The sequence below is a fragment of the Lissotriton helveticus genome, chromosome 10, assembly GCF_964261635.1.
Source record: "Lissotriton helveticus chromosome 10, aLisHel1.1, whole genome shotgun sequence".
Lineage (NCBI taxonomy): Eukaryota > Metazoa > Chordata > Amphibia > Caudata > Salamandridae > Lissotriton > Lissotriton helveticus.
Genome location: NC_136071.1, coordinates 614,173,439 through 614,195,466, shown reverse-complemented (window position 1 = coordinate 614,195,466; position 22,028 = coordinate 614,173,439). Strand labels below are relative to the sequence as shown.

The 22,028-nt window shown below is 44.1% G+C and overlaps 1 protein-coding gene across 1 annotated transcript in view; it reads right to left on the bottom strand.

Annotated features, from left to right (window-relative positions):
- Positions 1 to 10,128: 10,128 nt before the first annotated feature.
- The window catches only part of LOC144784068 (uncharacterized), a 1,315,621-nt gene continuing 1,303,721 nt past the window's right edge, over positions 10,129 to 22,028 (bottom strand). The window contains exons 72-74 of the mRNA XM_078662758.1: positions 15,857 to 15,979; positions 13,629 to 13,770; positions 10,129 to 12,206 (exon numbers count right to left, since the gene is read on the bottom strand). Of these exons, the coding sequence (XP_078518884.1) occupies positions 12,202 to 12,206; positions 13,629 to 13,770; positions 15,857 to 15,979 (270 nt within the window). The 3' untranslated portion in view covers positions 10,129 to 12,201. The remainder of the gene's footprint in view (positions 12,207 to 13,628; positions 13,771 to 15,856; positions 15,980 to 22,028) is intronic.

Sequence of the window (22,028 nt, the reverse complement as noted above, 5' to 3'; positions counted from 1 at the left end):
GCAGTGGATTGCGGGTGCGCGATATATAGTTAGTGCAACTAACTATATATGCGAATTTCAATGGTTTTGTGTGAGTAAAATAAGGTTTTGTAAATGCTTATTCCTAACTATATATGGTCTATAACCTATGTTTTTTTCAGTGAATTTTCAAGGTTTTGTAAATGCTAATTCCTAACTATATATGGTCTATAACCTATGGTTTTTTCAGTGAATATATATATATATTAGCCCATTGAGATGAACTTGGGGGCATTCTTTGTTCCGCAAAGCTAAAAGACCCTGCCGCCTGCACCGTAAGAGGAGGCAATTAAAGTCTGAGTATGAAGGAGTTGCATTCTACATATAACGGTGTCTGTGGCCTGCCTTCTGGTACTTAGTGGTCCCCCTGGCATGTGGGTGCCGGAACCTGGGCAGCAGCAATTGTTGCGCTATGCTGGGAGACAAAGAACTGTATGGCAAGTAAAATATCAATAGTCATTAAATGTGTACCAGTGGCTGCTCTTCCACCGAATTTGGCGGCTTGTTCATGCAAAGCTCATCGCCTCGGTGTGAGTATAAACTGTAGGCATGCTGGATGACACTTGTGTTGACTCTCAGGGATAAATTGTACTCCCTCGCTCTGCCTGCAGCTTGGTGAAAAAGCTACCCCAGCAACCCCAGCACTGAAAAGTATACAAGAACCCTTGCACCCACTGAACCCCACCAGATGGGCGCCCCTGGCTTGCTCCCTGCTACCCCTGGCACTTCCTTTGCGACCCCTGGCCTCAGAGGTGGCATAAGCAGTCACGAAAGAGAAGGTAAACAGTTTCCTGATAAGCAGTGTTTACATTCTGCTGCTCCCACTGGGATCAATTCCCTAAATAAGTAAATTAAGTTGAGGAATGCCACTCTTCTGAATTTACAAAAAAGTGAAATAAAAACACAGATTGATGAACAACTTGTCAAGTTTTTTTATTATGTTAGGACCATACCTTCACCTTTGTGCTTACTGCCATCAGATAATCATAAAGAAAAGGTTTTCACAATCCTGGGAATACTGTAAGATGATAAAAACTAGGGGCCTTTATGGGAGCCCCTATCCCTAATCAAATGAAGTCCTTCACCTCTCGAAGGGTGCGCTCCATGAAGCACTCTGTTGTGAAAAGATTTGTTTAGAACAATCACCATTCAATTCAACTTGTTTCACTTCGGTTTATTAGCCTTCATATTCCAATAGTGAAATTTCCAAATGTTTTTGTAAATACTTTCATTAATACATTCAAATGTTTTAGCATTCAGACTCGATCATGGTGTTAGTTCACAGGGTTAACAAAGAAAATTTTCGATGCATTTGGGGTCCAGCCCTTCTTCAGGGTGTTCTCCCTCTAAAAAAATAAGGAAATATGCCCATTGACCCCGTGATCAGGAGGTGATACTCTATAGCACCCTCAAACTACTGAAACTTGATTATAATTGGTTACCAATTGAATAAAAGGAGTGCGACCGCCACATCTAGTTTTGCACCATTTTTTAGTCCCTATCCCTAGACATCAGTTCGCAGAGCAGGAAGGATGGGTGGGGCAGTAAGGAATCTACCACTAGAATATGTCTCTACCAGATACATCGTTATTGAAGGTAAGTAATTTATTCATCTGCTAGAGACTTTAGTTGTAGATTCCTTAACTTGTGAATGGATACCCCAGCAATACCATCTCCGTAGGAGGGTCTGCGAACCAAGATCACACGAGAAAGTCCTGGAGGATCAAACGGACAAAGTACCAGTCCTTCCAGACTTGGCTGTCCAGGCAGTAGTGTTTAGTAAACATGTGCAGGGATGCCCATGTTGCTTCCTGACAGATATCCAGGACTGGGACTCCGTGTGCTAACACATTGGTTGCTGCTGTTACTCTAGTAGAGTGAGCACGCAAACCAACTTCTGATTAGAGGATCGATGGTCATGCTCAAAATGTCAGAATACCAGACTCTTCGTGCCCGAATCCTGAGCCACAAGAATGACTTGAGCCTGGTCGTGCTTGATCTTCTTCAGCACTCTGAGCAGAAGTGGTGTAGGTGGAAAGGCACAGAGGAGGCTGAAGCTCCACTTGTGACAAAAAGCATCACCGAACGAGCACTGCCTTTGAAACTCCGACGCGCAATACTGTTGACATTGCGCATTCTCTTCGGAAGCAAACAAATCTAACCCAGGCTCTCCCCACAGCTGAAGGAGACCTTGCTCCACCTCCGGATGTAGATACCATTCATGATCGACCAGGCACCGACGGCTGAGTTCGTCCACCCTGGCGTTCAGAGAACACGCCAAGGTAGTGAACCACCATGGTTGTGCCCAGATGTTCCAGCCATGTCCAGAGGTGGAGAGTCTCCTGACAAAGGGTCCACAACCTGATCCCGCACTGTTTGTTGCAGTACATCATGGCTGTGGTTTTTTCAGTGAACACCTGCACCAATTTCCCTTTGAAAGAGGAAAGGAATGCCTCATTGCCAGTCTGATCCCCCGGAGCTCCAACAGCTTGATATGGAGACCAGACTTCACCAGAGACCTCTGATCTCCACCTCTCCCAGGTGCCCGCCCCATCCCAGGAGTGATGCATCCGTAACCATCGTAAGATCTGGTTGGGGAAGGGAGAGGCATCGGCTTATGACCCAATCTTGGTTCATTAGCCACCACTGCAGTTGGTGAGCAGTTCCCTCCGAGATCTGGACATAGTCGGAAAGATTCCCCTGATGCTGCGCGCACTGGAACTTCAGGTCCCACTGCAGTGCCAGCGTATGCCATCTGGCATGATCCACCAGCAGGATGCAGGAGGCCATGAGGCCTGCAGCCTCAGAGTAATTCTCACGGAAATCCAGCTTAGAGGCTGAAACTTAGGAATCATAGCCCGCATATGCTGGACTCACTGCTTGGGAGGACAGGCCCAAGTCTGCACTGTGTCCAGTATCGCCCCGATGAAAGGGAGCATTTGAGAGGGAATCAAGGTGTGATTTCTGCACGTTGATAGTGAACCCCAGCAATGGTAGGAGGTCAGCTTGAAGCGAGCCCACCTTCAACAGCCAGTCGTCGAGATAGGGGAAGACTGGCACCCCAATCTACGCAGATGAACTGTGACCACCATCATCACTTTTGTGAGCACCTTAGGGGCACTTGTAAGGCCAAGTGGAGCACGGTGAACTGAAAGTGCTCGTGCCCACCGTGAACCATAAGCAACGTCTGTGTGTTGGCAGGACGGGGATATGGAAAGAAGCATCCTGCAAGTCCACGCTACCATCCAGTCTCCTGGGTCAGGGGCAGACAGGATCAGGGCCACACTGAGCATTTTGAACTTCTTCCAGAGGAAGAAGTTGAGGGTCCAGAGGTCTAGAATAGGACACAGGCCTTTGTCCTTTTTGGGCACCAGAAAGTAGCAGGAATACCAACCACGTCCTGCTTCTGGCACAGGGAGCCTCTCTATAGCCCCCTTGGCCAGGGGAGCTGTAACTTCCTTGCAGAAAAGTGCCACATGATCCTCCGACATGCGGTTGTAAGAAGGTGGCATGGATGGAGGGGTAGTCTTGAAGAGGAGGGAGTAGCCCCTTCAGACTATCTGCAGAACCCACCTGTCCGACGTGATGGACTGCCAGCGGAGGAGATTATGGCCAATCCTGCCTCCGACTGTCTGCTGATAGGCCTGAAAATTTGGACTAGGAAGGTTTGGAGGCATTGGCAGAGGGGGAAAGGGTGGACTGACCCATTTGCTGGCTACCTGACCCTCGAAGACACTGGGTCCCATGGCCACGCTGAGGCTGGACAGCTTTCATGACTCAGTGGCTGGTCTGGACAGGACGTGGCTTGGCACCCCTTCTGTACCCACAAAAGGGACGAAAGGCAGGCTGAAGGGGACGGGTGGTAGCCGTGAGACCCAAGTATCTGGCCCTAGCTCAAGATTCCTTGAAGCACTCATGCACTGAGTCTGCCTTATCGCCGAAAAGGTGAGTGCCATCAAAGGGCATATCCATCAGGGTAGATTAGACATCCCCTGAAAACCCAGAAATCCTCAACCAGGCGTAGCATCGTAGTGCTACTGATGAAGCAACCATTCTGCTCAGTGAGTTGGTGGTGTCCAGTCCACAACAAATAGTGAATTTTGCTGCATCTCTTCTGCCCGCAGCAACCTGGGAGAGAATGGCCTGGGCCTTCTCTGGGCACTGAAGTAGCACCTGCGCAACCATATCCCAGAAGGTATGGAAGTATCAGCCCAAGAGGCAAGCAGTATTGACTGACCACAATGTCTAGCTGGAGGAAGAAGACATGCTCTTCCCAAGATTGTCCAGCTTCTTGGATTCCTGATTGGGGGGTCTAGAAGGGAGTGCACGTTTTAAAGATGAGGCTTGGATAACCAATCTCTCAGAGGAAGGACGTTGCATAAGGAGCGCTGGGTCACCCGGAGCGGGACGTTGTCAGCCGGCAATTGTCCACAGGGCCCCTGTGCCGGTCTTGGACCAAGTGACCAGAAGAACATCAGTGAGGGCTTCATTAAAGGACAAAAGGGGTTCGGATGTAGAAGCTCCAGGCTGAAGCACCTCTGTCAGGAGGTTAGTCCTGACTTCCACTGAAGGGAGCTCTAGGCCAAAGACCTCGGCTGCCATTCTCACCAGGCTCCCTACTCCGTACCCACGATAGGGGGGAAAGCAAGCCAGTGTCAGGGGAAGTGTAAAACCTACTGACCTCACCCACGTCCATCCGCCAGCCCAAAGGGTCTTCAAGCTGGTCTGTTATAGGGTCCAGCTGACCCTCTCATTTCTCTTCACCACCTCCTGGCACAAAATCAACACCAGGGATGAACACAGGAGTAAAAGTCCCTTTTCAGAGTCGATTTAATCAACATCGGTCTGGCTCTGTGTACCAACGTCAACTGAGGGCACAGTCTGTGTCGGGAGACTGTCGGGAGTGTCGCCGACGGGACAGACGTCGGTAAAGTCCAGTTAGATTGACCGACGTTGGTCCGTATCCGACAGTGGATCCTCAGGGGCCCTCTGGAGCTTACGCTTAAACAGCTGGCCTCGAAGGCCTGGGGCCCCCAACCGACTCTGTGGGTCCTAAAGGTGCACCAGCGCAGCCGGGATGCCCACCCAAAGATGAGGTGGAGTGCCTCATAAAATTTCCATAATTGGTCAGCAGACGCCCCGGCTCCCAGAAAAGCAGGGTGGCACGGAGTCGTCTCGGAAAGAGGCTCAGAGGAGGGAGGCCTGGAGCGACAACGCTCCTTGTACCCTCGGCCGACGGGCAGAGTGAAGTTGAGGAACGCTTATGCATCTTCGACTTCTTTGTGCAAATATCTGACCGCCCAATGATTTAGAATGAGACGAGTAGTGGGCACTCCACACCCGTTCTCGGGACCTTTCTCTTAAGCGAGAACAGGAGCAATGCAGAGCCGACTGCTGGACCACCAACCCAATTTGGGCCCCCCTGCAAAGCCTTCGGATTCATGGCCCAGCAGTCGAAGTACGACTTTGAGTCATGGTCCCGCTCCATGCACCAAAGGTATTTGAAGTGCGGACCCGTGACGGACCGTCACGGACATCATCCAATGGCAGGATCCGCAGGGCTTGAATCCTACTCTGGGACATCTCCATGACACCAGGAGTACAAGACTCAGAAAAAATCTCGACAAAAGTCGGAAAAAGGCTAGCTAAGAAACGGCTAATGCGTAGCTCTCTCTGGATCTGTGCTTAGGCTGGTGCGGAAAAGGAAAGAACTGATGTCAGCGTGCCCTGGCGAAATTCATATAGGTCATTGTCACTGGGTCACACGATCATACAAAGTATCCCCCGAGAGTGACTTTGAATCTCCTTCACAGGATTGGAGCGGGCCCTTTAAATAAGACCTAGACAGTACAGAGCCGAGGACTGCCCCCGTAAACGACAGCGCTCGTTGGCCTATCCAGGCCGACTACGTTAGAGAAAAGGGCGGACACGGAAGAACCTATGAGGTAAGCCAGGAGCAAAGACGGAGATAGACGAAGAGCAAGCAGACAGGAGTGGGAAATCAATGATCGCCCGGAGGGACTTCCAAGCAGCGGAGAAGGCCCGGAGGAACCATCGGGAGGAGAGCCAGGAAGCCAACGGCAAAATGCTTCGCCCAGCCACGCTCACGGAGATGCGTGGCTAAACCAGGTACGGAGAAGACTCCGGGGACTCTTCTACCATAAGGGTGGGAAAGGGTAACTGCAAGTGGGCGGTCTAAAGTGTTGCGGAATCCTCTGCTTTGTTTCTTTCTTTGAAACCACATCACGGCTTATGGTACATGGATTACTGCCTCTCACGAATATTTTGTTGTTTACACTGGTGGTGGCTGTTTTTACAAGCGTTACCTGCACTCCCTTCCCCATATCGTTTGGTAGTATTCGGAACGGTTGCCTAAATACTATGTATCCTCTTTTCTTTCTGGGGCACGTCCGGTGACGAGAGCCAAGGACTCAGGAGGACCGAGAAGAAACGAAGGACTGCAGGAACCATTCAGCCCAGCTTCTCAACGACGGACTCCATTTCCATTCCTGTCACCACCTTTCTGTATCCACAAATAAAACCCTCTTACGTACAATCATTGTGATTGTTGGCTCCTTCCCTCCTTGTTAGCCCAGTCGGGTTACAGTCACACAACATAATTTCCGCGCATACGATGCCTATGACGGACGCGGAGCCGACCGACAGACAGGGGTACTGCTGATGATCAATCTCTGGATCAAGACTGATTCCTGGGGGAAATTCACAGGGTAAGGAATCTACAACTAGAGTCTCTATCAGATAATTTAGATCATTATGATCACAATAGTTGTGGCAAGAAAAGAAGAAGGGTTGGTATGGATACAGTGCAATGTCCTTTTTAGGAGGACTTAACCCCTTTGCCGCGATTTCGCGGCAGTGCGGCACTTCCGCAAAATGGGCGGGACCGCGTCGGCCGTTGGCAGCACTAGGGAGCACGCAAGGGGTTAAAGTGCCTCATATGGAATTGTATTACCAGGCGGCACAACTACAGTTTGCTGCTGGCTGGCATGAATTAACCGATAGTACAGGTGGTATCCTGTTAGAAGGGACCCCTATAGGAATCTCATTAATGGGGCATCTATATGAAAGGAGGTACACTAGGCCAGAAGATCCTCATATAATGCTATGTAGATGTATCTATTTCGTTGGGGCGTGTGGCTGTCCTATTTTCTAGATACGCCCAAGTGAGACACACTGCCCTTCCACATCAAAGATGATACACTTGCCATGTACAGATGGAAGGAGGATGGCTGTAAGACAGAAGATGACTTGTATAAAGGGGGCATTCCTCATACTACAACAAGCAATGGAGAAGTTTCAGTTTAAGAGCGGGGCAATTATTACATTAGTATGCTCTGCGTGCAGCAGCATGAAAGCTATGGGGTACAATCACTGAGACACCTCGCAGGTCTAATACATTAGACCTATTCATATATATAGACTGAGGCAGAGACATAATTACACAAGTATACCTGGCACTGAGTGTGAATATCCGGAAAGCCCTGTTGAACAGGAAACAGTCTGCGGAGTGGAGTTTGTAGATAAGCACAGCTAGCAGACTCTTGCAATCATGCTTATGGTCACCAGTAATGCTAGGTTACGATTAATACAATCACATTTTATTCACAATGCTGTATCACTCTTGCGATGTTGCACAAAATAGATAGCCCCAAATACCAGAACTGTCCCAAGTGTACGCAGGCAGGGGCTACGTATTTCCATCAGACAAGCAAGTGCTCACTCAACACACATACTGGCCAGAGGTAGTGACTCATACCACGAAGGATTGCATATAGAACAACAAAATGTCCCACCAATGTGCTTGCTGGATAAGGGGGCAAGCAGGTCCAAGAATAAAATAAAGCATAGGTTTGTTCTCTTCACTTTAGTGCTTGCACATAGGCAAATTGCTATACATTGGCTGGGCCCGAAACGCTCCCAAAGTAGAGAGCTGGAGACGAGATATAGGACAAAGGTGTGTGGCAGAAGAGGTTTGAATGACACTAACACGACAAGAAGAGAAACTTTAAGATCTAAACATGGGGCGATTGCTCACTGAACGGTCACAAATCCACTAAACGAATGGCACACAGATCTAAGTGTAAAAAGTGTAATCATTTTATAACACGGTTCAAGATCAGAGATCAGACAAATATATATTTTCTTCTCTAAAAAAGCTATTTGTCCCTCGCTTTTGATAATGGCTGTACATGTTATCCGACTCTGTGTGCGAGTTGTCCCATCACGGGCATGTATAAGTTGCTTGCAAGTTGTAATGGGCAGATAATGAGACAATATGACAAATTCAAATTAAATTATGTGTGAAAAAAGTGTGACATGAAAAGTATTTACTTTCCACTGTGTGGTATGGACAGAGAAAATCTCAGAAACACAGCAAGCTAAGTAATGTCGTTTTACATAATCACACATATGCGTTCTTATTGGTCAATCCTCATAAAATATATTAGTAGAATAGAGTGAACAGTAATCATCATCTGCAGCACATGCTCAGGACACAAGCATAGCAGCAGTATAGCAAGGTGCCAAGGGCCCACAGTACTGTTGGCAGAGCTGCACATATATAGAAGGAGTCAGTAGGTGGAGTGGATTACCAACTGCATAATGACTTTTGTGGAGGTGGGTACAACATAAAGTCTGCCCCCTCAGTCACAAGTAGCTGTCAAGCTAAGGAAGAAACCTAGGGCCATATTTACTAGAACCTTGACACAATGCATCAAAGCAAAGGACGTTGCTCTGCTGCGTTGCGTCAAAGGGAGAAAGCAGAAATAAACCAGATTTACTAAGATATGGTGCAGATCTGCTACCTTGTAGCGCTGGCGCACTAGTGGTTGCCTAGCACCAATGCTGGTACCATTGAGCCACAGCGCAAGAGTGATTGCGTTATGGTCAGCATAGGTTTTGGGGGAGATTTACTATATTTTTGTTCCATGTTTGCACAAAAGTGAGGTAAATCGGCACAAATCTTTTTTTCCCTATTTATTTTCCAGCACGAAACTGGAAAATAACGGAAAAGTAATGCAAAGCAGCACATTAAGCTGCTTCGCATTACTTCTCGCCATGGGGGCGTACCAAGGGTGGAGTATGGGCATTCCGATGCAACCACCCAAGGTTTCTCACGCTAAACCCAATTTACTAAATAAAGTAGATTGTGTTTAGTGTGAGAAAACTGCGCCTTTTTCAAGTAGGTGCACGGAAGAATAGATGCTTTCATTTCTCCTTCCTTTTCCGATTTTGCATGTGTGCTGCACTGTGCAGTCCAATACAAAGTGGGGAAAACTTTACATTGTGTCTGGGCATCGTATTCTGTACAGGAAGGGTACCAAATCTATGCTAAAATAATGCACACACTCTAGCACTATGGCGCTACGGTATATGCATGGCGCACGGCAGCTGTAATCAGTGCCGGTGCAAGGTAAAGGGGAGGAGAGGGCGATCTCCTGCTCCCTCCCTGTCACACAACACAGCGCAGCCTCGCTAGTGCTGTGCTGTGCTGCATGAATTGTTTGAAAATCTACCCTTTGTGCACCAAGGGATACCTTTCTGCTTAAAAACTATTCTTAGTAGTGTATTCCTCTCTGTATGTGTTTCAAATGCAGCGTACGTGCAAAGAGCCTGTAACAAGTAGAAGTAAAGATATTTATCCTTGCTACACCAGCCTCGGGTAGGCCACTATTTTGGCGCAAACCCATGCCTAATGACTTTAGTAAACATAGGTTTGCATCAAAATAAATGTGTGGATGCACCGGAACTCCCATGTTCCACCATGTAATGCCTCCCTGATGCAGGTAAAGCAAGGCAGTGTTATACCCTGCCTTGCATTGCTTTTAGGATAGAATCACACTATAGATTTTGTGTGTCGTAAAATCTTAATAAATCTGGGCCTCAGATTCTTTTCCTATTAAGCATCCTACCATACAACAGCATCAGAATATTTGTGAGTAGGTCGTCACGTTTCAACATGCAACTAACAGGTTGGCACATTAGATGAGTATCGCTTGCAAAGCATAATTAGAGAGATACAAATAAGAAAACTTTAAGTTGAAATTTGGAAAAATTAAATAAACACTTATGATTTATTTATACCAAATTTTAATTTTAAAATGTACAAAACTTCAGTAGTGCAATACAATAAAACTAAGGGTGGGAAGTTGAAATATGAATCACACTAATATCATTTAGGACCCTGATATTCCATTTAAGACACTAAAATATTTCATTCCTAAAATAAGAAAGAAAATTTATTTTTCATTTTTTATCAGAAATAAACATCAAACCATATTATACAGTGCTGAACTACACCATTTAATACAACATTTTGCCCTTTTCAAAAATATGTTTTTGAATGCATAGAATTTATATAGTTCACAGCAATGTCAGGCAATGACTAGACCTAATAGGTGTGTAACTCTTGAATCCATGGCTCCAAAAAGATGTAACAACTTTGTGTGAATGGAAAATTTATTTTAGAGAAACTTTGACTCTAAAGCGAAAATAAACTATTGTCCTGGTGAAGAACCAGATAATCTTAACCTGCATTAAAATGTAGCTGACATCGTCCTTAAGGTTATTTTTCTCATGTTCTTTTAGCTACAGTTGCGACTCAATGGCTTTTGCCAAGGAATTTCAATGCCACTACAAAAATATAGAGCAGAAGACAAATTGTTCAAATTGACTTTAACTGGGTTTAATTTGGAAAAAACAGTGAAATAGTGTAAAATTGATTTAAAAAAACCAAATACCAAACTTTTACTTGATTAATTGGAACTTTTTTAAAATCTAGGCTTGGTTTACTTTTTACATTAATAGGTAGGGTTTATTTCTTATACCCTACCATTGTCTTTAAATCTTGTGATGGTGTATGAGTTACACCAATTTGTAATGATTTAAACTTACAAAAGTAATTGGTTCAAGTGCGTACGAGGAGGCACAAATTTCAATGCACCAAAAATGTTGCAAAATGTAACACTCTCTGGCATAAAATGTAAAATGCTAAGGAAGAGGAATAACTGTTGTTTTTTCCGATGTGTAATATTATACAGATGTTTAACATTTTGTTGCAAAGGAAAGAAAAACAAATTGCAGGGTAAAATATAGAATCCGTTAAATATGTCACTGTCCAATCCCCAGTACCTAAAACATTCTCATTTCACATTAATTGTTTGGGTACCTCACCTTTAATTAAGAACAGGCTGTCTCTGAGTATCTTGCACAATTCCCATTTTCAGTCTCTTTGTGGAATTGAAAATCCATAGGAGTTATACAAGAGTTCGTCATACTTACGCACGACATGGCAAGTTACATTTTTTTCATATGTGCAATTTACTTATTTACATAAGAGCCAGGAAAATACAGAATTTTACTAAATATTTACCACTGCCTCACCACTCAAATTAAGGATTCAGTGTTTGATGTGTTTGATTGTTAATTTAGGGGAACTGGTCTTTCCTTGTAATACTTCACTAGGGTTCCTAGATTAAGTAATGTATCAGTATTTATGAACGTATCAAAAATGTTCGAACTAGTCTTGCAGAAAATGTTTAGACCATGGTTCAGATTGTTGAATTAATTTATTCTTTGTGGAATTGCTGCACTGGCCAGTTTTCAGCCTGCCGACAAACTTAGAAGCACTTTGTTATCATGCTTCGATTTCACATTTCTTTCATTATCCACCAGCTCAATGCTGAGCATTCTCTACTCCTCAGGAGCAACTATGACCTAGTTTCAAACATGCAAAGGGTAATGCAAAAGCAGATGTTTATCATAGTGTGTAAGTGGGTGAGCGAGACAGCATGAACACTTACATAGCACACTTCACACAGTTTTATGCCATTGCAATGAAGTTTAGAAAATGAAAACTAATTGATCCCATTGGGATGTATGACTGTAGTAGACACTGCCAGAAACGTTTATTGCAGTGTCTGAACAATCACAATCTTAGGTGTTCCCATCATTTTCACTCCTCTAGAAGGTGTAGCTTTCAAGGTCTCTTCGGTGCTGATGTTTCTTCCATATCAGCATACTATTCCTGGTTGTCATCATTTCTTCGTTGTTGCGGTCACTTCATGTGATGTACCTACATGCTGATGAAGCTCAGGAAGTAGCAATACTTCATTTGTTTAAAACATAATGCAATCTTAATTGTTCCTCCCAACTTATGAAAGCTCAAACTGCAAGTAAAAAGAAAACAATGTATTTAAATGTCGCACCCTCATATGTGTCATTTGACACACACATCTTTCATGCTAGCTGTTAATTGCATCCTGAGAGATATTATACCTGATATGATTAGTGTGCCATGGCATGGAAATTTTATATGTTGCCAATCTAAATTGTTATGCTGCATGTGCAGTAAGCATAGTAGGATACGATTGCCAATATATGGCGTTAGTCATTTCGCTGATGTAATGGTTACAAATGCGGGAGCATAAATGACTAATCATATATATTCTTCCATCCTGACCTTTTGTAATGCAGCTGACTTGTTCAATGTGAGAACTCGCACTAAAACTTAAAATCAATGACACCTCAGTAATTCAGCAGATACTCTGAAATTGCAGTTAGTACAGTGCAGTCCTCTATCAACCTTGAACGTAAACACCCTGCCAGTTTATGTAAGGTGTTTTTTCATGAGAGGCAGTGGAGGACATGAGAGCCAAAATATTTGGATAAAAAAGTACTACATTATGGGCAACATCTATGCACAGTTTTCAAGGATGAACTATAATAGATGAAAGTTTAATTTATTCTATTCGCTTCTGTGGTCTGTCTAAATATGCAACCAGAATTGCCTAGGTGAGGTGGCCTATACAAGGAGGATAACTAATCATTATCCTATAGCATCTTTAATCTTGCCATAGGAGACAAGAATACACACACCTGAGCCTTCCACTAGCTAATATTACTAGTTTAAACAATGCCTCCCATCTATAAGTATGTCTTTTTTTGAAAGAGGGCCATCTCACTCTCATACTAATGGAATAAGACTCATACTAATGGGAAAATACATCCTGAAAGAGCTCCTTTAGTGAAGCACACCAAAACATGAAAGACCCACATGTCTGGGTGAGGAGCAAGCCCATTGAGAAAGCATACCACAACGGTGGGTTAGGGTCTTGTGTCCTTTAAACAAAAATGTTTCTTGATATACCTTTGTCCAGCAAAATTCTTTTTTTTTTTAAACTATGCGTTCTGATTTCATGAGTCTGGTCAATCATGCCTTTTTAGTCAGTATACTTTTCACTTATTCTGATCACTTGTTTAGTGTATTTATGAATATGACAAGATTGTCATGCCATATATAGCTTCAATTGACGTATTAGAGTCCACTCAGTAGTTCTTCATTAAACGTTTGCAAAGAAAAGCAAGACATGCCAATGTAAGTGGGCAATAATAGCATGTATACATATATATCTGTGGTATTATCAATAAAATATTACAAACTATCAGTCAAGGGTTCACAAATGTATTCTGCTATTATTATTACATGGAAAGCAGAATATTCTGCAACAACTCTCCTCCCGACTGAAGTCCTATAGAAAGAGAATATGATAGTAAAACAAAACTTCATATTGTAACTAAAGTGAACTTACCACATTGTAATGGAATTTCAAGTGGCACATGATTCCTGTTACAGAGGTGGACGAATGCTGCCACCAGGTTGCACACTGATTTCAACTCATTTGATTCACATGTATCTTGTAAGCAAATATCATAGAATGGCACAGGGTCTACCTGTAAATAGAACATGGATGAATTTGTTATGTCTCTTAAAACGTGAACAATGTTATGAAAAGTGCTATATTTTCTAAAGGTTTATAAAAGTGAACATTTTGCAGTGTTCTCTTGAAAAAATGGTTAAACATCCAACACACTGAGACTATGTACAGAACATTCTCTCCCTTCACCTCTAAAACACAAATTATCTGACACAGGCTAATGAATGCATTGAGGAAACATATAATGTCAGTCTGGCCCCTCCTCCATTTTTTGGGTGAAGAAGTCATTTGGTTTGGGAACAGATGAGTCTATAATCCAAGTACACCTGACAATTCCCGAGTCAGTGCTCCACATATAGTTTCAAACACAGTCAATTTACTGCAGCCTTTTCTAAATGTAAAGTTCTTATAAAGCACAATCCATGCCCTTTAGGTCCTGAAGGTGTGTACACATATAGGATAAAATTCAAGAACACCACCAAATAAAAAAGGTAGCATAACGCAGTCCAAATTATTAAGAGAAAACCTGCCTCGACTCTAGCAATGCCACCTACTCAGAGCATTTCAGAAAATATAGGATGCATGATTCAAAGAATCCAAACCAGTTCTATCTACCTTATCTTTGGCTTGTGACATTCTGACCTCATCTCATCTATCCTGTAGGTCCTACACCAACTGCTAATAGAGGAGAGGTCACAATTCAGATTACTCTATGTAGTCCCCAAAGAGCTGCATGGTGACACTGCAGCCGGTCTTGCTATTGTCATCCGATCCTAACTGCTGTTGCCGGCACACCATAACTCACTACCTGTTTGCACCTTCATATATACATATTTTTGAGGCAAATCACTTAACAATCAAGGATCAACTATGACTTAAAGCTGATTTCATGAATCCTCGGAGAAGGCTACAGACCCATCTGTTTCCCTCTCCCAAAATTGTTGAACAACCCGAAGAAACATGCATTCTCCCTGTTCTTTAACTTTCTTTTCTGTCAAAGTGCTCTGAAATGCTTGAACATTAGTGTAAGCACAACACCTCCTAAATCAAATAACTAGAAATAATAGAAGGCGAAAGCAAAATTGGTGAATAGAGAATAACCATGCTATTTTATGAACAAGTATAAAATCAAACAAAGCAACAAGTTTAATGAGGAAAATGAGAATTAATCTGTAACAAATCAGATTCTCAATAAAAATATAATAAACATATCTAGAACAGCCAGCGATGATCGCAGCTGATGGAAGTGAAAGACGTGCAGATAAGAAATCGGGATAAGTGGTACAGAAACAGATAAGAAATCTAGAGAATATATTTTAGAGGGCAGCTAGTAAATAAAAAACAAATACAAATTATAAAAAGCCTTTGATTCCTTTTGGGGTGTAGGGAAATGATACGGGGATGCCTATGTAGTCTGTTGTTTTTGTCAGAATGATTTTTTTAATTTGGGAAATGTACCATGGCTTTGGATTTTCCTATTGTAGAACATGAATAAGATAGTGAAAGTAGCTTACGTAGAAACTTGAAAAAAGATGTGAACCAAAAAATATTTGCTTTCTGTCTTTTCCCAAAAGAAGGAAAGAAGGTGTGGGTCCTAATTTAAAAGGCAAATCATTTCATATTTTTGGAGTTCAAGAAGAAAAGGTGTACATCTTGAGTCAGATCTGCAATGGGGCTCTTGGTATGAAGATCTGATCATTGAGAAATACTGTGCTTTGCCAATGTCACTAGTTCTTCTGCTAAACATGACACAGCCCATTGCTTTCAACATCACACTATAGTGAACCATTGCAGCTTATACAAAAGGGAATGGTATGACAACATGAGTAATTTGCACCAATGAATTTGTAAGACAATCACTAACATTACAAAGAAGGGTAAAAATGTGTGATTTGCTTTCTAAGCAATTGCAAACATGGTGTATTTGAACCTAACGGTTGGACTCACATTACTGATTAAAAGAATATAAAAAACAATGCAACACTGAATCATAGCATTTACGATGGCTTCATATTGGTCCATTAAAATTTGCTATGACAAAACAGACAGAAAAAACAAAGGCTGGGATTTAGAGCTGTTGTTTATCTAGGGTGAATACTTACAACTCTAAAGCAATTCCTTAGTGTAGAGTGTCCTTCTTTGAAGAAAGTTTTACATATTTTATGATGAGTGGTGACCGAACACATCTTCGCTTTCTTCTGTGTGTGGGTGCATTGACTATCAACCTAAAAAAAATAAGAACTCTTATATTTCCATGGCCATGTACTTTTCTTACGAGCAGCCTATTAACTTAGTAAAACATGTACCTGAAAACAGAAAAGTCAATTTTTGCATTTCATCATAATCCTCTCCATATTCAATAAGGTATAGATGAATTTAAAAAACTACAATATCTTCTTTATTTCCAAAAGTTAATTAATCCAAAATCCATAGTCAATTTCAAACACTGTACCTAGTAAAATGAGACAACCATATTTATGAATGTGACTATGCCAGCATGTGTTTTTCTGGTGATCACAAAATCTCCTCTTAAAAAACTTCTTTCAAGAGAGGTGCACTTGTGCGATTTCGGAAGTAGCATTTTGAATCTTTATGGCAGCCTGCAAAAAGAGAGGCTGAAATCAGATGACATTACAATGTGATAACCCAGCCTGATCAACTCCTCAATCTCACCCGACATTTTGGGGTTAAAACTAAGGGGGCGATTCCGATTCGGCTCTGAACCATGTTCGGAGCCCTTCCGACCGAATCGGTACGTGTCGGACGGATTCCGTTCCGACCGAGCCATTCCGATGGGCTCTGTTGGAAAGGAATCTGACTCGGATTTCCAGATGGCCTACGACGGGCTCGGAGAGCCAGTCTGTCATCCGGAAATCCTCCAGTACTCCCCCGGTCGCCTCTTTACGACAGAGGGAGTACAATGGCAGTTTCTCACTGTCTTTTCGTGCCGGTCTGTCCGGCATGAAAAGGCAGTCGGAAACTGTCTTTGGGGGCCACCAGCAGGGCCCCCATGGTTGCAAGTCTGCCGAATGGCTGCCTGGGGGCACCTATGGTGCACCTCTGTGGATCCCTGCACCCGGTGGCAGGCACCTTGGGGTGCTGGCAACAGGGTGCAGGGATGAACTGCACCCCTGCTTTTCTCAATGCAGGCATGCATTCCGCTTGGAATGCATGCTTGTATTGTGAACCATACGAATGCGACAGAACAGGGTACGGTTGCATCGTACTAGCAGGGCCATAACCGACCACAGCAGGACAGGCGGTTACGGCTCCTGACCGATGTCGGACGGACCTGAGTCCGTCCGACATCGGAATTGGCCCCTAAATGTAGCTACACAAAGTGTGTACCTATTTGTAAAATAAAAAAAAGATTATAAGAGCTTCTCAGGGCTACAGCTGGATTGTCACCACTCAGCAGTGTTCCACCCTATCTGCTCCTTAGAGCTATCACAAGGAGATTTGTGCCAAAATGCATAACATCCCACTTACCCAAAATGTTTCGCAGCCTCAGACAGTCCAACCTTTCACAGTGCTTTCCATACTTCCAACACATTGATAGCCTACTGTACCTGCTCTTCCCATTCACTAAGCCGCCCAAACCACAGGCTGTCCCAACTGCCCTTGAAGGCACCATTGGCATTCCACAGGATGATTCAACCTTTGTCCACCATTTCTTGCTATTGAGATCCTGAAGTATGGGAATTGAAGGAAGTGGCCCTCAAGCTCTGAGTGAACAAGAGCTGAGAATGCAAGAAAGGTGCATGGTGCTAATGCCCACAAAACTCTACTGGGGTTTCAATGCAGGCATGCAGATATTTACTTTAGGTAGTTTCAGAATGTTAAGAGCAGCAGTGTCTGGATCCGGGTGGTGTATGAGATGGCGAATTAGCAATCCTGCCTCAGGTTTCCTCACAAATCAAAGACTCGGGCTAGAGAATGTACATGTGAAAATGTCTCTAATAAGGATAGCTGCAGGTTGATGACTTTGATCACTGCTTTGTCTTGGAAAGTGAAGGAGAGTTTAGAGCCACATTAGACACCCGTATTCTTACTTTCGGCAAGATTAGCAAAGTTAGACTAGGAGGCTAACTGGAGTGTGGAAACACAGCCTCTGCTCTGGCCATGCATAAGAAGTTAACTTTTATCCTGTGGTGCACAGAATCATAAAAATGGACTGGTGTTCTGACCTGCTGCTCACCTGGAAGTGATTTAAGTGTAATCTCATACATTTCGAGGTACCGCGGTTACTCATGTAGTAGCTGAGCTAGAAGGTGCATGTGCAATTCGAATAGTTGTCGGGATGAAGTCCCCATAGTGTGCCTCCTGTCTGTGTGACACCTTGTGTTGACTGTTACAATCACTTCATCTGAACTTATGCACTGCATTTGAGCTTGAAGGATCACAACCATTACAGGGCAAAAATAGACATTCTCGACTACCTGTAAAGTTTTCTCAGCAATATGTTATTGTGCATGTTTTTAGCAGTTGTGGGTCTGATTTATGGCCAGGTGGGCTGTTTTTTTACTGTTGATTTCCCAGAGATTACCACTTTTTTAGGTGTTTGCTTCACTAATGGGGGGCCACTTTTATTCTGGTGCCAGGGCGTATTTTTTGATCCCAGTCGACTCTGGCTACTTCGTGAATACTGGTTGTGAGGTCTCCAAGTCAAGGGAAGGAATTTTTCTTTTAAGCACAACGCAAGGGCAAGGTTGGATGAGAACCATTCATGACATCTACTTCTTCACCCTTGATTTAAATGATGTAGATATGAACTGTAGCAGAGGCGGATAATAGGGAAGAAGGGAAAGATTTGACTGACTGCTAGTACAATTATATAGCACACACTACAGCAAAGCTTTCCTAAGGCAGTGGCCTGAGCATCATGCTTTCAGGTATTATACCTATGAGATAAGTCAGTAGCCTAATGCAGCAATTTTAGAGATGTGTGTAACCCGAAGGTCACAGGTTCAAGCCCTGAAAGGTCATGCCTGCTTTTCATTCTTCTGAATTTAATCAAATGGTGCCATCAAGTTGGGTAATAATTAACAACTGTTATCACTACCTATTAGTGCGCTCTTCAAGTGTAGTAATATATTTTTTTTAATGTATCTTTATTTTGAAAATAGTGCAGTTTAGGGCAATATTTTGATTGTACAATCCTCAAAGAGCAATATTTGCATATTGAAAAGCGTGTTTCAAAACAGCTAACTTCCCATTCACCCCCACCCTGTCCATTCCCAATACACAGCATCACTTGTTTAGTTAGTATGTTACCCCAAAACAGAAGATAAAACAGCTGGTAATAATATGTCCACGTTTCCCCCATGCTATTCCCATCAAATTCACCCAACATAGGGGCCTATTAGGATCACGGGCGGATCGCCACCGCCGAGCCGGCGGTTGCGATCCGCCCGCCAAATGTCCCTGTTTCACCCCCACCATATTAGTATGGCAAGGGGCACCGGGGCCGACGGAAAGACCGTCTGCCGCTTTCCACTGATCGGATTGCCGGCCGGGCGGAAAGGGAACACAATATGGTGGCGGTGCCCTGCAGGCACCGCCATCCATATTATGATGCCTACCTTTCCATGGCGGAGACTCCGCCATGAAAAGGCATGCAGAAAATCAATGTGGGGAACCATTGCGCCCCCCCAGAAATGTGGGGGGGGTGGGTGTCTGCACTGTAGGGTTTGGTAGCTTATGTTGTAGCTTACAGGGCCGGCGCGAGGCATGAGCAGTGTGGGCAGCTGCCCAGGGCCTCGCGCTCAGGGGGCTCGCAACCCTGTGAAAGGTCACACTTCCACAGCCCACCACAGGGCCCCCTGCCTCACCTGATTACATTACGGGTGGGGGAAGGGACAATCAGAATGGGGGACGGCACATCAGCTGGGCCAGCAATTATGTTGGCTCACAATGTCAGGGGCAGGGCAGCGCCTCGGTTAAGTACCGGCCATTATCGGCACTGTTTGTGCATTTTGTATCTAGGCAACAGAAGGCCCCTTTGGTACCAGCACAAGCCGGACACAGGTAAAAGGAGGTGGGTGAGGGGAGGAGGGAGCAGCCGTCGAATCTTGATAGGGCAGTGTCTCTCATCTTCATTGAATACAGCTAAAGTTTGGTAATAATAATGCCTGTGACATACAGTGATCGATACATTCTTCCTAGCTCGATAAATTAAAAGCAATTAATTCATTTATGCAGAAACACTATCTGACTCATACTGATCTGACACAGGGGGGCAGTATTACATACAAAACATCAAAATATTTACCGTTCTCGTTGCCATCTAAGCTAGGTACAGCTACCACTTTATTTTCTGCCCACTATTGAAGAACACCCCTTCAACTGAGGTTTTTTTTGTTGGGTTTTTTTGTACTCTGATGAGCTCTCAGCAGTGTCTTGGGAAGTGCCTTGTTACTGTTTGAAGGCCCATGGGAGGGGGCCCCCTCCCAAGGCCTTCAAGCACTGGATCGAGCTGCAAGGTCATAGTGTGGGGGCCCCCTTCCCTGGGCCTTGTAGCCTTTGGTGTCTGTTTCAGAAAGCGCAGCAGGAGTGTAAGTTTTAAGCAGGACTCATTCATATATTGGTGATACATTTGGCAAGTCAGTGAAGGTGGCAATGTATTCCTCTATTGAGCCTGTCCTGGACTACAATATGGTTATCATCTTTGGTGGACACCGTAGCCATCGGTGGCTTTTGGGCTGGAAGCAGAGACGTGAAAAAGTAAGTGAAGCAAAATCAGTTGCCGTGGAAACCACGTTCATAAGTTACTAGTAGAACGCAACAGCACCTTGCCGTTTAAGTATAGTGGACCTTTTAAAAAAGTGCTCTACGCTTTTAATTTTGAACTGGGGCTCGCGTTAACATCCTTGGCTACCGTGCTCATTCTCCGCCCACAACAGTTTTCAGCTGTGCCAGAGGTTAATACCTAACTTTTTAGCATTATTATATGTATCTTTTGGTGACAAACATCCCCGTGATTCAAATACGTGTTCAGTAATATCCAAATTGATCTTTAGTGCTTCAACATCAACCATATAGTTTTAGAATGTAAATATTTTATTTTTTACTAGATAGTTCGAACACCTTACGTCCCAGGTCTGATACCTTGGAGATAAGTATGCGTCTGGATGCTCTCCCATGATTGTGTTGTTTTAGAGCTGGAATTTCGTTGACACTGGCCAAATATACAATGAAGTGTCTCAGTTACATTTAGTGATCTTTGAATCCCTGGAACTGACCAGGGTAGTACTGTCTTCTTGACTCCACATTTTTTCATGTAAAAACACACCACTGTGATTCGGTTTGCGTATTATGGGTTATAAAAACAAGCATTGGCATAGCCAATAGGTCTCGCTTTTGGGACCTTCTAAGTATATAGTTATGGAGCACAATATCTTTGGTGCAACCACATCAACTGTTGCATGGCTAAACACTTATAAGGTCCCAAAGGCGAGATCTATTGGCTATGCCAATGCTTGGTGTGGTTGTGTGTGTGTGGTTGTGTGTGTGTGGTTGTGTGTGTGTGGTTGTGTGTGTGGTTGTGTGTGTGGTGTGTGTGTGGTTGTGCGTGTGTGGTTGTGTGTGTGGTTGTGTGTGTGGTTGTGTGTGTGGTTGTGTGTGTGTGTGTGTGGTTGTGTGTGTGGTTGTGTGTGTGTGGTGTGTGTGTGTGTGTGGTTGTGTGTGTGTGGTTGTGTGTGTGTGGTTGTGTGTGTGTGGTTGTGGTTGTGTGTGTGGTGTGTGTGTGGTGTGTGTGGTTATGTGGCTGTGGTTGTGGTTGTGTGTGTGTGTGGTTGTGTGTGGTTGTGGTTGTGTGTGTGGTTGTGGTTGTGTGTGTGGTTGTGGTTGTGTGTGTGGTTGTGGTTGTGTGTGTGGTTGTGTGTGTGGTTGTGTGTGTGTGGTTGTGTGGTTGTGGTTGTGTGTGTGGTTGTGGTTGTGGTTGTGTGTGTGGTTGTGGTTGTGTGTGTGGTTGTATGTGTGGTTGTGTGTGTGTGGTTGTGTGCGTGGTTGTGGTGTGCGTGGTTGTGGTGTGTCTGGTTGTGGTGTGTCTGGTTGTGTGTGTGGTTGTGTGTGTGTGTGGTGTGGTGTGGTGTGTGTGTGTGTGGTGTGTGTGGTTGTGTGTGTGTGGTTGTGTGTGTGTGGTTGTGTGTGTGGTTTTGTGTGTGTGTAGTTTTGTGTGTGTGTCTTTTTGTGTGTGTGGTTGTGTGTGTGTGTGTGGTTGTGTGTGTGTGGTTGTGTGTGTGGTTGTGTGTGTGTGGTTGTGTGTGTGTGGTT